Consider the following 18,915-nt stretch of genomic DNA (forward strand, 5'->3'; position numbering starts at 1 on the left):
TTTGTTCCAAACCCAAAGGATGAAGCAGGATTTGAACTGGAAGACATCGTGCATAAGCTGCCACAGCCTAAGTGCGTTGGCAGTTCTGCCCGTTGTTCTGGACAGCTTGTGTTCAATTGTGACTTGTCAGTTTGGCAGCTTAATTGACTTGATTTCTGACATGTTTTAGTTTTAGTTCCAGATCCAAATGATGAAGCTAGCATTGATGAGCAAGATATTGTGCCTTAATTGCCACAGTCTGACTGTTGGCCTTTCTGGGTGTATTTGGGACACTTTTGTTTTATTGTGACTTAAAACTGTGGCAGCTGTTTTCAACTCAATCCAGCTGCCACATTGAATTATAACCATGAACACAAGGCACATGTAAATATTTCGTTCAGTGTTGGAACAAGTACATTAAATATTTTTCAGGCAGACCAATTTTTGTACTTCAGTTATCTTTATTTGGGGCAATGATCAACTATTTGGGATACTTTTTGTTTAATTTGGGGCAACTCCAAGCTGGCCTCCAAAGCCAGTCGCCGACTGGGCATCCTCCGTCGTGCGAAGTCCTTCCTAGGCACACCTGAGCTCCTCACCACATACAAGGCTTTCATCTGCAGCTCAATGGAATACTGTTCTCCCCTATGGGCTGGTGCTCCTGCCTCACACCTGGCTCGGCTTCACGCTGTTGAATCCAAAGCTTTCAGAATCATTGGAATCTCCCACGATGAAGATATCTCTGAGGGCCTTTCACTCACTCACCGCAGGCAGGTAGGTGGTCTTTCTGTCTTCTACCGACTCCTCTCCGGCCTTGCTCCCCCAGCTCTCTCTGTGCTCTGTCCCCCAAATATTCCTACAGGTCGCACAAGATCTGCCAGCCACCCTCTGATGGTTAAACTGCCGAAATCTCGGCTCTCTGCTCACCTTCACTCTTTCATTCCTCTTTTCTCCCGCCTCTAGAACAAACTCCCACATTCACTTCAATCACACTCCTCCCTCCAGGTCTTTAAAACAGCTGTTCACCACCATCTCTTATCTTCCCCCATCCAAAACCTTGATCTTTTCTACCCCCACTAATTCACCACAGATCCACCTTGTTTGAAATTCCAACTTCTTTCCTGGAAGTCCTGGCAGTGTCCATATGTTTTATACCTCTCCCACCCCCACCCTTCCCATGCCTCCCCCCCAAAGCCCTCTCCCTCCCACAGTTCTCTCGATGTCTCCATGTCTCTCGGTCCCTGCTCTCAAATGTTGTGTTTGTGTCCTTCCCCCTCTCTCCCCATCTTGTCTACCGCTCCCGATGTTATTTGTTTTATGTGGCTGTTTGTCTTTCTGTGTGATTAATGTTCGCTCTTTCACGAGCCTCGATCTTGTATACAAACAAACAAAACAACAAAAAAAAAAAATTGTGACTTGAAACTGTGACAGGTGGATTGAGTTGACTTTTCTTACCACAGTTGACAATCTTGTTTTTCTATGAGAGTGACTCAATTTGTTCGTAACTGATTACTATAACCATGAACACAAGGTAATCATTTCGTTCAGTGTTGTAGAACTTTACAACATTAAATATTTTTCTGGCAAAACAATGGTTTTCTACTTTAGTTATCTTTATTTGGGGCAATGATCAACTTACCCCTATGTGGTACAACTTACCCCAGAGGTTGGATCAACTTACCCCTCAGGCGGGCAAGTTGAGCCATTTGGCCTCGGTTTTTTCAAAGGTCACAGTGACTTTCAGTGTGGGGATAGAAAGTAAGAACTAGCTAAAAATGTTTCCCAAGGATTAAATTAGAAGGCAAGATACTCATTTGTGCAAGATCATCAGTAAGTTCAGTCCTAACATTCCAAGAACAAAAACTGGCTCAACTTGCCCCACCTTCCCCTACATTTAGTATAATTTTGAGGTTTAGTATTCTACATTTAAGAGTTTTACAACTGGAGAATGGTCTTTATCTTTATCTATCCGTTTTACAAATGTGCAAGTGAGGTTTGAAGTTTGCTTTGCAGAAACAGTCCTTTGTAATGAGTCGGTTTCCTTGGGATGAGGATTCTAAATGCATGCATCTTCTTTCGAAATTCCATTATTCAGCAATACTCCCAACAGACTCGTTATTTGCTGCGGGAAGCATATGCCAGCTTATTTACTCAAGGTTTCATACTCTGATCCAGACAATTAACAAGGAGAACAGTGCTGTACATTCATATTTACTGATAGAAAAATTATACATCTCAAATGTTGAACTGAGTCATTAAAACCCTTTAAAAAAAAACAACAACAAGAGTTTAGGAAATGTTGAAAACTTCAGTGTCTGCTCTGTGTAGTAGGTTGGAGGTTCCATTCTGACCCCGGCCAAATCATAACAACAAAACATTCAATAAACGGCACGTGCTGCTTCTTCTCCTGATGCTAAGAATTTTGAAGATAGAGCATAGACAAACCCTGTGTGTTGGACTCCCATGGGGTGGGGAGTAGGGGAGGTTTTGCTGCTACCTAGAGAGTCCAGGGAAGTTACGTCACTTTCTCCAAGGTTATTAACTCCACCACCGAAGGTAGGACAGACGGACGTTATGTTTTCACCCCTGTCTGTTTGTTTGCCTGGCTGTGAGTAGGACATCTCAAATGTTTCTGCATGGATTCATATAAAACTTGGTGCACAGGTTGGGTGTGTGATGAGGTAGAATTGATTCGATTTTGATGAAGATCTGTATCCCGATCCGGATATTAGAAATTTTTAAGTGATTGAGATAGGGCCAAAAATGATATGGAGCATGATATTTCAAAACGTTGAGGTCGGATTATGACAAGAATAGATGGATGAGTATGAGTTGGTTAGATGAGAAGAGCAGGCCGATTCGATTTTGGTTCAGCTCTGAATCCAGATCCGGCCTATCAGTGGTATACAAAACGCAAACTGTTCAGCCTGTTGGAGGTATGCGCTCTACTGAGTGCTGTTCTAGTTAGTTTGCAGTCATGTCCTGTGTTGTCCTGTATCTTTGTTTGCTGATGTATCGGTTATGTATTTGACAGATTTCCCATGAGCTGTAGGAAGGACCACGTAAAGGACATTCCTACAGTGCTGCAAATTTTTCATTATATTTTTTGATTCTTCAGGTTTTGGTACAAAGAGATATTGTACTCTGATTAACTGCAAATTTTGTCATGAAGGGTGAATAGTTATGTAATTTTAAATAAACCTTTTAGAGTTCTATAGGGTATTTTGTGGGGTGCTTGCATTTGTTTCCAGTGCATCATGACATTAATGGATTTAAGTTTCTATCCTTGGTGATATTCACGAAATTCTTTTTCTGTGGATAGCATGGTGGGAACGCCCCAGCCTGGAGATGTACTTCGAGAGAACACTGATGAGGTTCTACAAGATGAACATCTCAGTGATCAGGACAACCTGGGCCCTCTTGCGACAGGACGTGCTGAGTCCGGTGTGCCTGCACAACCCCAGGTGCCTCTGAGCCTTGAAGCCGAGGCTTGGGATGAAACCGATTTCAACCGCAACCGCCTTCGCGTCAACCTTTGCAAGGTAACCTTTTGATTGTTTCATATGGTGTTACTGGTTTATTGCTCATTGGTGATGATAGCACAGCTTCATTCATGTATTAAGCCATAGCCAAATGGATGACTTTTGTCAGAACATGCATTGACGTCTGACTTGCTGTTGGTATGAATATACGGTTATGGGTAGTAGGGTAGCTGTTTTTCAGCTTTCTCAGGGAGTGACATACCTGCCCTATGCGAGTCCCGGGCTCAGCTGGCTCCGACTGGTAGTACCTTGTATGGGCCCCTTGCCTTGGGTAACGGATCCCCACTGCTTTGTGGGGGGAGCCTCTTCAGGCTAAGGCTATGAGAAGGGCACTCAGATATCAAACCACATCTGTAGGTCAGCATGGACAGCTCTACATCGTGGATAAATGTGCCCACAAAAGTCATTGGTGGCACAAAATTAGGCATCACTGCGCAGCATCTGCAGGCAGCTGTGTCCACTTTGGACATTAAAGGAAGCCGTCATCATACCGACGACCTGGCCAGTCTGCTGAGCCCATGTGCATCAGACCTCACGTTGCATTTACTCTACCTGCAGCCAACGATGTTCATCGGAATAGAGAGTGGGAGAGGGATAGCACACACCTGTATCACATTAATCTCTTCTCTGTGCAGGTTTTTCCCTTCATTAACACCAGCTCACCTGCTCACCACCCATTTTTACCTTTACAGCCATCGCACAACGCACAATGCTTAATGAGAACGCCAACGAAGGGAAGAGATTCGTCTAAAGCAAGGACTCTCACCAATCATGAATATACCCAAATTACGCTGCAGTAAATCCATTAACAACAAGAGGTTTCTCCATTGCTCTTTAAACCTTCTCTGCGAACACAACTTTTAAACAGAGGGGATGAAAAAAAATGTTCCATATTTATGTTCAACATGTCAAAATTTGGGTATTTGCACTCTATTTGCATTTGCAGCGGATAATTTGTGTGTTTGTGGAACTGGAGTTATTTTATGCAAGGGTCCACTGCAAATGCAAATAGAGTGCAAATACCAAAATTCTGACATGTTGAACATAAATATGGAACATTTTTTTTCGATTGCTTTGAGCTGTTATTATGAATTATTCTTGAGCAATCGATTTCTTACAGGAACGCCCAGGTAATTAATCCCCATGTACCGTGTGGGTATCACAAAATGGCTAGAATGCTAAAGCTAAAGAGAATAAGCAGCTAAAGAGAATAAAATAACTGCAGCTAAAGAGAAGAAGAGCGAGAATTGCTTTGCAATGCATTGACCCTAGCAATGTGATATTTTCAATGTCCAAAAAGGGCATAAGACTGTGAAAAATTGATGAAACACCCTGAAGTTCGAACTTGTTCTGTATCTTATCATAATAAAGCCATGTACCAAGTTTCAGTTGAAGGTGTTAAAGGATATTTGGAAAATGTCTGGAAAGCCACAGGTGGGATGGACGGACAGATGGAGTGCAAAACTATAGTCCCCTCTGGTGAAACTGGTAGGGGACTAATAAAAGATTCTACAAAGCGATACTCGAACCTATGTCAATTATGAATTGATTCTTTCTTTTGAGGTGTGGGACACTTGCCATGCACAAAAATTATGTTGATGCCTTGTTTACTCTGTGATAAATGATATACTTACTAGTGAGGTACATGTGCTATGCATGGATGAGAGGCCGATATCTCAAAAAAGGCCAATACCCGACCCTTTCTCTTTCATATTCTCTTCATAGAACCAGTGTGGGACAGATGATGATCACAGCCATGGCGTTGCTGGAGGGACACAGGTTCGAGCCCATCCACAAAGCATCGGGCGAGACTGGCCTGCCGCCGAACGGCCCCTTAACTGGAAGGTGGTTGGCCTTAACGGGATTGAGAAAAATGATCGACCGTCAGGGCGTTCCATTGGTGGCGATGCGAGGTTTGCTTGTATGCTTTTATCCTCCAGATGCGAATCGTTCTTGGTGATAATGGTGGTTGAAAATACTTGTGGAGGCCTAGTTGAGTTCAATTAGTAGATTTCCTGGTCAGCAAGTTTAGCAGAAAACTGCCAGGTTTCAAAAAAAAGCTGTATTACCTTTGAACAATATCCAAAACACATGTATCGGCTGTTGGGATCTTATCAAATTAAGTTTGTTTTTAAACCTTCCCCCCCCCCCAGAGTTGCTGTCCATGAGGAAAGCTCTGGTGCTGGACCACAGGCAGGGACGGGTCCATCAGGCAGTGTGCCATTGAGTCCAGGTGTTAAACACATGCCCCTCTTAGGCCCAGTCAATATTATGGAAGGGTTGGGATACAGAGTAAAATGTAACACTGGAAGACGATTACTAATGTCAAAAGTAAATTGATATTTCTCAGGTATTTCTAGGATTTATTATGCCATCCTTAAGCCTGTATTGCTTCGAATACTTTTCTTTTAGATTAAAGTGTTGTCCTCCTATTGCCATTCTGAGGTGGCACTCCTCATCCATCATACATCCGACATTAATTATTACCTATTGCCTAGTCGCTCACATCATATTTTTCTTGGGCATCCTATTCACTAGGCAAGCGAGAAGGTGCTTCTCCAGAGCTGCCAAATCCCAGCAGTGGATTTGTGTCTGTGTGCGGTGCTGCCAGTGAAGACTGGGTCATAGTAGACCGAGATGGAGACCTGAGGGACTTCATAGCTGAGGAACGTCGTAGTGGAAGTGGGAGAGCCGCAGGTCCTTTGAGTGAGGACGATGAGCCAGAAGTGCTTCAGGCATTAGAAGAGGAGCATGCGAATGGTGTCGGATCTGCCGAGGTGAACGGGGCTGCTAATATAACTAATACAGCTTTATCATCACCTGCTGAGCCAGCACCTTCCGTTCCTATTTGGAAGCCACGTGGGTTAACTGAAAACCGTCCTGGGATTGATCGAAGTTGGACAACGGTGGGGTCATTCTTTCGACGAGGGATGGAACGGAATACAGACAGAACATCATGGTGGTCTCTGGGACAATCAGTGCAGGTAAGGGCAGAATGAAAAAAAATATGTTGATAATGTCACATTATTTTCTTATTGATGGTAAAGATCCCATGGAACTTTCCCAAAAACATTCCCAATAAGACCTTCAGGCAATCAGGAGTTGCTTGTACAATATCACATGCTATAAGTTTGATTTCCCATAGGCAACAGAATATCTCTTGGGCAGAGTGAGCTCAAGAAATAAAGACCGATTTCGTGAAAAAATAGATATTGTCATTCTTTATTATCTTCCATGGTTATCACCAGTATGCCAGGAGTATTTATTATCTGTCAGTTGGTCAGTGAATAATGTAACAAAATATTTTAATTTACAAGACCATAAATGAATGAGAATGTAAAAATGACAATTTCCCACATTTTGCAGAAGATGGAAAGCAGGGGTCCTCTACGTATGTCCTGCAGCCTGGAGTTCATGTCCCAGAGCTCAACTGAAAGAGCTCAAAAATCTCCACAAGCTAGAAGTCCTGACAGTTCTGCAAAAATACCGCAATCACTTCATTTAAAACCTGGATTGAATGATATGGCCCTGCAGCATGCCAAAAGCCCAAAAAGCTCTCATACTCCTCCCCCCGCTATGGACAAACATCCAGAATCGGAGAGCCGGCGGGAAGTGATGAAGCCCCGTGACCTGTTACGCACAGCTGTGCAGGCAGAGGACCCAGAAAAGTTTCGCTCATCCACCATTAAAGCAGAAGTCGAGGATGAGGAAGGTACTCGGACATTGGTAATGTTCTCGCCAGGTGATGTACGAGCAAAATCTTTTGCAGCATTGGACTCCACAGCACATGACCATGAGGTCGGGTCTGCAGCAGCCACACCACCAAACATGGACAGACAATGGGTTGGCTCTGTGTCGGGTGAACTTGGAGAGCGCCAGGGTCCAAGATCGGAGCAGGGATCACCACTGGCATGCGAAGATGATAGAAAGGCAAATATATCGCCATCAGCATCACGATCAAGCAGAGCACACAGTCCCGTTGCTGAAAGATTGCACCGTTGCATCAACGGCCAAGTCACTGGCCAGGCTTTCAGTCCAGAAACCTTGCTTAAGACAGAACGAGCCATGTCAGTTGAAGAGCTAAAAGATGATGACTCACAAAAAGACAGACATGGAACGCTGATGCAAGGTGAAGCGGGTATGGCCGCAAGATCACCTGGATCTTCTTCTTCCCAAGGAATCAGGAGGAGCCACATCCCTGTACCAGTGTCAACTACACAACTATCCACACCCCCAACCAGCAAGGACAAACTTTTCCAACGGAGGCTGCACCCAGTGGATCTATCTCGTCTCCTTGCAGTTAAAAGACCAGGTCCATATCGTGCGGTGTTGCTTCCGAGTGGCCCACAGCCAATTGATGATGGTGACAGAGTTGATGATGAGTCACAGCCAACGAGCCATGGAGCTCGTGACTCAGAGGGTCAGAGTGAGTGGAGCAAAAGCAAAAGCCCCCCACGTTCCCCTACGTGGAAGAGCAAGATTCCTCGGCCAGTCGCAGCGCAGCCTGGAACGAGTCCTGAAACACTTCAACTTTCCCCCTCTCACACATTCAACATGCCTGGGGGAGAAGCCAGGTATGGTTTTTAATGCTCATACCATGAGATGAGCTGCATTGTATTTCCCAAAATACTGGTATAGCTAAAAAATGAATATTCCCAATCTGAATTATTGCTTCATTAAACTAGAACGGTACTCTTCGACGTCGCGACGTAAACCTATATGCCCCCGCCCACATTATTACATCATAATACATGCTTGTACCGATTTTGATTTTATTCCCTTCAGATGTTCTCAATGATCACCTTTCTACTTGACATGACCTCTCACCTTCGACCTTTGACACCAAAATCGAATCAGTTTGTCTTTGCATCTTAATATGTACTAATACCAAGTTTGGTCAAAATCCCTTCACTGGTTCACAAGTTAGCCCAGTAACATTTTTACCTAATGGAACATCTGACCTTTGACCTCTTGATCAACAACAAACAACAACAACATGCATTTTAAGGCCATTTTCCTGGCTAGCGCGGGGGTTAGCCTTGCGGTCCCCATGACAATCTTCTCCATTTTGCCCTATTTTCTGCATCTCCCCTTGTTAACCCCCTTGAACGCATTTCTTCTTCCACCATCTTTAGCCAAGTCTTTCTCGGTCTTCCCCGTCCTCTACTTCCTTCTACATTCATTTCCATCACTCTTCTCAACCAGTCACTTTCATCCATCCTCAACACATGACCAAACCATCTCAACCTGTTTCTCTTCACAGCATCAATCACAGGCTCTATTCCCATCATCTTTCGCAATTCATCATTTGTCTTCCTCTCTCTCAACGATACTCCACACATCCACCGAACCATTCGCATTTCCACCCTTTCCAGCCTTCGTTGCTGCTCTACGTTCATTACCCATGTCTCGCTCCCATAAATCATAACACTTCTCACACATGCAGCATACACCTTTCCCTTCAGCTTCAACGACACTCCCTCCTCATCAGCATGCCACTCAGTTCCCGAAACTTCTTCCATGCACATCTCACTCCAGCAACCGTTGCCGAGTCTGATCCACCTTCTCTATTCAGCACGTCTCCCAGGTAGCAAAATGTTTTCACACCTTCCAGCTTCACGCCATCTCCAAGATCCAACTCAACATTTCCGCCATCTGCAGCTCCCTCTGTGCACACCTTGCATTTGAATGTAGCTGCCACACTGGTTAATGACCCTCTCAGACCACTACATTTTTGATGAACCCACTCAACGCACATTGCACATTGAATGGAGTTCACTCCGACACCCTTCCTGCACACAGCACACGGCTACTTCCCAGATCTTTCCACCTCACCACATGTTCTCCACTTGCCATCACCTTCGTTTTTCCGATGTTCACCTTCAGACCTTTTGTCTCCACACATTCCTTCCACTTGTTCATCTTCTCCTTCAGTCCATCCATACTTTCCGCAATCAACACCAGATCATCTGCATACAACAACTCCCACGGTAAACCCTCCTTTACGTTCTGAGCCAGCACCTCCATCACAGCAACAAATAGTAGTAGACTTAGTACCGACACCTGATGCACTCCCACCTTCACCTCAAACTCACCACTGTTCCCACCCTTCGTCCTTACAGCTGTGCGTGCTCTTTTGTACATTGCCATCACCACTGATCAACCATTCCTCCACTCCTAACTTCCTCAATGCCCATGTCACTACTTTGCGTGGAACCCTATCGAATGCTTTCTCCAGATCGACAAACCCAAGAAACAACTTCTTCCGCTTCTCCATGTACTTCTCCTGCAACTGCCTTACAATAAAAAGTGTGTCTGTCGTTCCTCTTCCTGGCATAAATTCAAACTGCATTTCGTCAATCTTCACTTTCTTCCTTATCCTCCTCTCCAACACCCTTTCCAATACCTTCATTCCATGCTCCAATAACTTTATCGCTCGGTACGAGCCACACTCCAGAGGGTCACCTTTCCCCTTGTATAGAGGGACGAGGGTACTCAGTTCCCAATCCACTGGAATGCGGCTTTCTTTCACCACCAGATTACAGATCTCTGTCATTCTCTTCACACCCCAACTTCCTGCTGCCTTCAACATATCTCCCACAACTCCCGTCGGCCCTCCCACTTTTCTACTCTTCATTGCTTTTATCGCTTCCTCAACTTCCTTCTCAGTTATCTTCTCTGCCAGTCCTAAAACTGGGTTACTCTCTATGTTGCCATCCCATTCATTCTCTGCATTCAACAGCATTTCCATATATCTCTTCCATCTTGCTTTAATTCCATCTGGGTCCACAACGATTTGTCCCACTTCATCCTTCAAGCAACTCACCCCCATCACATCACACCTCTCTTTCGCTATCTGCTTTCTAATTCTGAATACCGCTCTCTGACCCTCTTCCGGATCCAAGCGTTCTCCGAACATTTTCCTACAAGCCTCCAGCGCCTTTGCTACCTCTTTCTTTGCAGCCTTCTTGGCTGCCTTATAACTTTCATGGTCTGCTTTTTCTGCCCACGTACCCTTCGCTTCTGCCACTCCTTGAACTTCTTCCTCTTCTCATCAATCCTCTTTCCAACTTCATTATCCCACCATCATGTTTCCGAGTGCCTTTCGCTCGGAACCTTTCGAATGGTCCTTTTGTCCATCCACATGCCTCACCAACGGCTCCCAACAGACTATCTTTCATTGACATCCAACCACTTTCAAGCTCAACCACATCATCCTCTGCCCTACTCAGCCTCTCTTTTAATGCCTCCCTTACTGTCAACTCTTTCAACCTCCACACCTTCATTCTCGGTTCGTACTTCACCCGCCGAGCTCTCCTCGCACCTTTCACCTTTATGTCGCAGACAACCAAGTGGTGGTGTGAAACAGCCTCCTCCCCCGGGATCACCTTTGTGTCCCGGAGGTGCCCCCTATCTCGCCTACGCACCATCAGGTAGTCAACGGTTCTTGTCGACCCACCTGACGTCTATGTAACAAGCATATTATCCTCTTTCTGGAACTGAGTATTACAAATCAACAAATCAGCTCCATCAGCAAACTCCAAAATCCTTTCACCTTCTCCATTTCTAACACCATATCCGTAACCCCCATGAACTCCCTCAAACCCGTCTATACTCCTTCCCACATGTCCATTTTGCTCTCCTCCGACCACAACAACTTCCTCATCTTTCACATTTTCCATCAGCTTCTCTATTGCACACCAGAACCTGTCCTTGAGTTTTGACGAGAGGGAGTGTGGTCCTCCACGGGGTACTTCGGGCTGTGCCCTGCCCATATGTAGTTGTAATTGTCATGGTTCTCTTTTTGAGGCAATGTTTTTCTGGCCGGATGCCCTTCCTGACGGCAACCCTTTTAGTCACCTCTTACGACACGCAGGGATACCGTGTACCTATTCTAAACCGGGGTACACACCGGGACGGGGCTGAGGTGAACGTGAACTGAGGTGAACCTCTTGATCCCATAATCGAATCTGTTTATCTTTACCTCATTATATATACTTGTACCAAGTTTGACTTGTTCCCTTCAGTCGTTCTTAAGTTATCACGGTAACAAAAACCTATTGTAGACTCTGACCTTTGACCTCTTGACCCCAAAATCTAATCAGTTAATCTTTATATTATACTACAGACTTGATCTGAGTTTGATTTTAATCTCTTCAACCGCTCTCAAGTTATCAGGGTAACGAAAACCTTCACTGACGGACGTATGGATGACTCGACAGTTGGACGGACAACCAAAAAACATAATGCCTCCGGCGACTTCGTTGGCAGGGGCATAGAAATGGCGCCTCTATAAATTAATTAGAAAGGGAATGAGGTGGGGAGGGATGAGGGTTTGGGGTGGAAGAAGATGGTTTTAATTTAAAGGAAAACTGTAAAGAAGCAAGTATTATTATAACTAGTAACGGTACCCGCACAATGGGCACTGGGCAGGGCTTCAATTGGGAGGCCCAAATGAAAAAGGTAAAATATCAGAAATTGAAGGCTTTTTTTATTTTAAACGATTCATATAAACATCCGTTAAATCATATCACATGCAAGTCATCAAAATCTAAACAGTATTTGTCGAATTTCAATAAAAGCCGCATCGTTGTTGATATCGGCAAATATTATTCCATCGTGTTTGGAAAAACTGGAAAATTGGAAAAATTGGAAAATTGGGAAAAAATTGAAAAAGCAATCTAGCCTATTTTACTCCAGGGGGTCCCAGGCTTACCCACTCAAAATTTCGTTGCGATCAGTTCAGCCGTTTTTGTGGTACCTGGGAACAGACGGACAGACATTTGGTGAGTTATAGTAAGATTATTTGCGCAAGAGAGGGAGAGAAGAATGACTCAGAGAAGAGTCACACACAATAATTGAAAGAGAAGTCTGAGAATGAATGGAAGGGGTGATGGCAAGTAACACACACACACACACACACACACACACACCCTTTTAATAATACCTTATTTTCAAGTTGTACCTCCTTGTCCTATTCTCTCCAAGTAATGTCAAAAAGTTGCTTTGCACCTTATCTATGGCCTCCTTTTTATCTTGAAAACCTCTTTCATCACGTAATCTTTCTATCATTTAAAGACATCTGTTAATCTCTAATCTTGCCTCTCTAAAACTCTTCACTGCTTGCATGTTTTATTGACAGTCTTTTTTTCCCCCTCATTTCCCTCCTGCAGAATCTCCTCATTAAGAAAATAAAGACATCAATAACTAGAACGTCACTCGGTAGAGCACATACCCCCGCCATGCTGAACAGTTTACGTTTCGTATCCCACTGATAGGCCGGATGTGGATCTGGACCTGAACCAAAATCGAATCTGTTCGTTCTTGTCACTTACCAAACGTATCCGCCATGTTTCGTCTGAATATATCCTTAACTTTTTGAGATGTATCGTTTTTGGCCCCATATCTCAATGGTGAAGAATCGTTTAAAAGTTTTGCATCATATCCGGAACTGGATCCGGATCTTGCACAAAATCGAATCAATTTAGCCGAATCACATACCCAAACTGTGCACCAAGTTTCGTCCGAATCCGTCGACAACCTTTTGCGATGTCCTGCTAACACACAAACAGAAATGTGTGAAAACACAACGTCCGTCCATCTTAGGTGGTGGAGATAATGATAAAGTGCTTTTCATTATGAACTGGCACAAGCTGCTGGACAATCAGTACATTATGACAACGTTAAAGTTTATGAGGCTTTGCAAAAAGAGGAAATTTTTTGGTTAAACTGCCATCAATGGCAATTACATTGACTTCATTTTACCACATCAATCATTCTATCCCCATTAAAACAACCCAAATCCGCCTCTTTTAATCCCCAACTTCTTTCTTGAGATTCCTAGAAGTGTTCATTTGCTTTATACCATGTGCCCCTCCATCCTCCCCCAGCCCTCCCCCTTCCACAGATCTACCGACGTCCCTGTTCTCTTCTGTTGTTGTGCTTGTGTGTTTCCCTCTCTCTCCCCGTCACGTCTACCTTCATTGCATGTTTTATGTGTATGTGCATGTTTTCATGATCAATATGTTAGCTCTCACACGAGCCTCGATTCTGTATACAAAATTTTTTTTTTAAATGGATGTCCAACGTTGTAAGGCATACTTTGGAAAAAGCATGATCACCAACTGTCTTCATGTTTTTAAAAGGAAGAGATTTGCTGAGCCGAGTGTGAGAGGGTGAATACTAGGAGATCCAATCTATGCAATATATTGTACACCACTCCTTTCTTATGCCATCTCCAGGCGCTGCATGACGTCATTGCCGGGCACCGAAGGGGGCCCGGCGATGACACGCACTGAAAGGGAGTACTCAGTTTTCACTCTGGTTGTTTGTTTTCTTTCTTTCTTTCTTGTTTGTTTATTTATCCGGGCGATATCTCAGCCATCCTTTGAGCGAGGATGCTGAAGTTTGGGCACAATAGCGAGCACGTGCTTCGGCAAAAACAGTATTTTTTGTTTAATCAATTAATTGATTAATTACTTAGTTATTATCGACTATTTAAGTACTTATTTATTTTCTTTCTCATCTGAGCAATATCTCAGGCAACTTTTGAGTTAGGAAGCTGATATTTGGACATGACAATGACCAAGTGATTTGACTGAAAAGGATATTTTTGATTTATTGATTAATCAATTAATCGATTTATTATTTATTGATTAATAAATAAATTAATTATTTTTTAGATTAATGACTTATTTAATAAAATGTCAAAAAGTTACAGCTTCAGATGAGACACTGGTGGTTTAGGTATGCTATTAGCCAAGTAAGAAATTATTTTACGATTATTGTTTATTGATTTTAATTACACAATTAATCAATCAATTATTGTACACCTCTCTCTTCCAATACCGTCTCTTTGTGCTGCACGGCGGTATCACTGTGTGCCGAAGGTGCCTCGGCAATGCCGCATTCTGGAGGATATGTTATTTATTTATTTGGCATGGGGCGGTGTACTTTGAATGTATTTGTACTTGTTTTAAATATTGAATAAAATCTTATGATAATTACAATTGGAGTTTGGAAGCCTGTCAACTTACTCAACAATTATATATGTATGTGCTTGTATAATTTGAGAACATGATACGATGTGCTTTTGCAGGGTTCTACCGACTCACAGCAGCCCAATGTCATCTCCTCGGAGCACACAGACGTCCCAGAAAAGTTCGCCTACCATATTTAGAGGACGTACATCTCCAAGGAGCATTTCGTTGTCGCGTATGGCTCGTACAGCATCATCCCCTTGCCAGCAGAGGGACAGCAAGGCTCGCCACTCTAGTCCAAGTGGACCCTCTCAATTCATTCCCTCCTCGTCCATGGCACTAACTCGGTGCTACGCGTTCAGTGCACTTGTGTCACCTCATCGTCGACAGTCTTTGGCTCACGTAGCACACTTCCTATCTCCAAAGCGAAGCCTGTCCGTGAGGCAGGAACCACGTTTCAGTGTGGCACCACTCACAACGACCTCTGCATTTGTCACTCAATCAGCGGGACAATCTTCGGGTATTTCTGTATCTGGACTCGTATCGCCACACAGGTTGTGTCAGGGTTGGAGCCAAGAGCTCACACGACGGGGTCGTGAACCCACCAACCCGCATCGCGCTGCAACACTCTCGGCATTTGGCTCCCCAAGGAGCGGCGTCCGAAGCGGCCACTGTGGAAGGCATTACAGATAGGAGGGGGGAATTGATACCACTCTAGCTCTTAATAAGTATGCCCCAAAAACGACAAATGCCACTGCATTGTACACTGTGTTGAGCATGTGGCAATTTCAATTTGCCAGAAGTCTTCAGACAGTTTTTCTGCCTGTGTTTGAAAGTTTTATTTTTCATTTAAATAAGGAATCTACCAAGAGGAAATTAATGCTAATCATGGTCAGTACCCTGCAGTCCTTCGATGGAGTCTGAAGAAAACCCTGAGGGTCATGAAAGTGACGCTTTGACACATTTATCATATAGCAATACAATTTTGCTTTTAATTGCTGCAGTAGTGCTTTTACATATTGCTTACTGTGTAATACTGTATGTTTTGGCTACTAGTATCATATTCTATATCTACAAAAGGCAAGATTTGAGGCATTGCCAGTATATCAACCGAACCCATGCTTCCCATTTTCATCTTTTAATATGTTTGGACATGATTAATAAATAGCCCAACACGGGTAATATGGCAGGGAGGGTCTCAAAATGACACGTGTTATGCAACAGCTAATATGTTTAATTAATGATGAAAAACATCTTATAAATGGCATTTTAGAAAACGTATATCCTACTTTGCAGGACAAGGATACAAAATTGTCGGAAATTGCATCAATCGGTTTCATGAAAAATGCTTCCAGCAACATTTTTTTTTTAATGTCGTTTCCATGAGGGATTCAGTGCACTTGTGGTTTGCTTGGCAGAGTGTGGGGGAGAGAATACTCGGAGACCAGATCATTCAAGTGTGTGCGAGGAAATCTGTGCAATATGTTTTAAATATTTATTAAAACCTTATGATCATTACAATATAAAATTGGAAGCCTGCAAACTTACTCAACAATAATATATGGCTGTGCTTGTTGGCCTATCTATCCCACAAGAGGTTACATACAAAAAATACCTCTTAACTGGAATGGTAACATCCACAACAAGGCACCACACAATACTCAACTCAGCACCCTTGCAACAAATCCTGATGTGTCACCATTCCAGTTCAGAGGTGCAATTCTTGTATGTAATCTTTCAAAGAACAGCTGAACATTCGGGAGTGGAATCTACGGTTAGTCAGCCAGAAATGTGTTTGTGGATTAATTTGAGACCCCTTTATGTTGAAATGGGATGCATCTCAGGGTTTTGTTCTTATGTGTTAACGTTAGGTGAGTTTAGCATGCCTTTGTATGGGCACATGTGATTGAATTAAATTAATATCCAATTTTTTTATTTATTCGGAAAGTTGTGTTAAGGACACAAGTTTTTGCTGCTATTTTTTAAAATTACATTGCATATTATACACATAATTTCTGTACATATGTATTATTTTATGGACATATTTATTTTGTGTATTTTCTAATTATGCTGCAATTTGATTGTTTCATTATTTGTTTCAATTCAATGTACGTACTTAATAATTTATGGAACTTTTTCTGATAATTATTTATTAATTATTTATTTTACTCCTCCAAATCGAGTGTCTGTACCATGTGTATGCTGTAGAATTGTAAGAAAAGCCTTTTATTTCTCAGATTACAGGATTTTAAAAGTACTGGTATAAGGTCAGTGATGTGAGAAGTCTTGTGAATTTTGGAAAAGATGCAAAAGCATTGATCAAATGTCATATGCCCATGGTTATTTGTGAGTAATATGAGGGATGATCATTAAGGGGTCATATATTTATTACATAAGCAAATATATCAATCTCCCCCCTTTTTCCACACCAGTAAACCTCGTATGCATCATACATTTCCCTTCCCTTTCCACCGCCGTTTAATCAATCTCGACTCAAAGGATCGCAGAGGTAGTGCACTGGCCTCTGAGTGATGTAAGCTGGATTTGATCGCTGCCACAAATATAAAAATATAAGCTCCCATCCTGCTACTTCACAGACTGGGCACTGCATCAACGAGTATGCTGTTCTTCAAAATGGGCATTCTTCAGAAGGATTTGCTTGTAAACATTAAATACTGCACAGTACTTTTCATAAATAGTAGGCAGGTGTATGTCGGTACTCTGTGCAAAATTCTAAAAATTCCCACATCAATGGCACAGCCAAGACATTATGATGATGATGATTGAAAACCACAGCCGGTGCTACAATTCACGCAAACTTCTTTCTCTTTTGTCAGCACACTTGTCTAACCTCCTTACATACTCCCTCGTACATAATAAAGAGAGTACTGTAATTGGCCTGGCATGGAAGCAGAAAGATAACATGAACCTGGTTATAATTTTTTTTTTTTTATGTAAAAAGACTTGTTTAAAGACTGTTTACAGAAATTTGAAAATTTGACTGTTTAGAGAAAATCAGTCCTTTTTATTGTAATTTGAACAACGCAGAGAAATACCCTTCATTGCCTTCATTTTGGGTGAATTCGACTTTTAATGTCAGGCCGCTGACTTACTGATCACTCCTTGTAATTAATCTACAAACAGTGAAATGCTAATCTGTTTGCTTGCTGGAAGGCACCTATATCTCACTTATTGTAAATGTTTTGTGTTTAATCTGAGCACAGCAAACTTTATGCATTAGCAAGGTATCTCTCAAAGCACCACATGTGCTCTCCATGCAGTCATATCTCGTAATAAATTTGCAGTCTTTTTCCCCACAAGTGCAAAGTTATCGAAATCTTGTACATTATTTTATTTTAATACGCAATAAACTTTGCATGCAAATTCTTCCACGTTAAATTTTGGTCTTGTTACCTGCGCCGCCGAAGGTGGACGGAGGTTATGTTTTCACTCCTGTTTGTTTGCCTGTCTGGTTTGCCTGTGAACAAGATATCTCAAAAAGTTATGGACAGATTTTGATGAAACTTGGTGGACAACTTGGATGTGTGACAAAGACGAATTGATTAGATTTTTGTGAAGATCTGGAGTCTATATTTTTAAAAAGTGATTCTTCACAATTGAGAGATAGGGCCAAAAACGACACACAGTGCCTTCAGAAAGTATTCGCACCCCTTGACTTTTTCACATTTTGTTGTGTTAGTCTCAATATAAAATGGATTAAATTGATTCTTTTTTTGAGATTTTGTTGTTGTTGAAATTTTAACAAAATAATTCGTGTATTGAGTCACTGAATTGGTTCACCAATCAAAAGGTAGGAGCTGATTGTGCTTTTTATAGATCAAAATGTCAAATGTCAAGGTCGCATAAAATCGTCAATTTTCATGATTGACTTGCAATTTCAAAAGAGGTTTGCATATGTTTACAGGTTTTTTTTGGGTTTTTTTGGATACAGAATCGAAGCTCGTGAAAGAGCTAACATTTATCACACAAACAAATCAAACAGACAAACAAAATATATAAAAAGAGGGAGCGGTAGACAAGATGGGGAGAGAAGGGGAAGCACACAAACACAACATTTGAGAGCAGGGACATCGGGAGATGTGTGGGCAGGAGAGGGCTTGGGGGGAGGAGGCATGGTTAAGGGGGGGGGGGGGGGGAGGGTGTGAGAAGTATAAAACACAAGGACACCAAGGACTTCCAGGACAGAAGTTGGTATTTCAAAAAAGTGGATTTGGGGTGAAATTAGCGGGGGTAATTTTTTTTTGGAATGAATAGATTTGGTGAGCAAGTCGAAAACACCCTTTTATAGAAGAAGAAGAAAAAGTTGTTATAATATACGACAGAATACAGTACTTCAGGGGAAAGTTTAAACATTTTTAAATTTAACAGTGAAAACTATCTGGGGAAAATGGAGC

At 42.5% G+C, this 18,915-nt stretch overlaps 1 protein-coding gene across 1 annotated transcript in view; it reads left to right on the top strand.

Moving 5' to 3' along the window:
- The window catches only part of LOC137426897 (uncharacterized), an 89,177-nt gene extending 71,290 nt beyond the window's left edge, over window positions 1-17,887 (top strand). Inside the window, exons 14-19 of the mRNA XM_078777106.1 lie at window positions 3,302-3,521; window positions 5,247-5,434; window positions 5,675-5,754; window positions 6,060-6,505; window positions 6,888-8,095; window positions 14,620-17,887. Of these exons, the coding sequence (XP_078633232.1) occupies window positions 3,302-3,521; window positions 5,247-5,434; window positions 5,675-5,754; window positions 6,060-6,505; window positions 6,888-8,095; window positions 14,620-15,193 (2,716 nt within the window). The 3' untranslated portion in view covers window positions 15,194-17,887. The remainder of the gene's footprint in view (window positions 1-3,301; window positions 3,522-5,246; window positions 5,435-5,674; window positions 5,755-6,059; window positions 6,506-6,887; window positions 8,096-14,619) is intronic.
- The last annotated feature ends 1,028 nt before the right edge of the window (window positions 17,888-18,915 follow it).

The sequence above is a fragment of the Myxine glutinosa genome, chromosome 5, assembly GCF_964187855.1.
Source record: "Myxine glutinosa chromosome 5, kmMyxGlut1.1, whole genome shotgun sequence".
Taxonomy (NCBI): Eukaryota; Metazoa; Chordata; class Myxini; order Myxiniformes; family Myxinidae; genus Myxine; species Myxine glutinosa.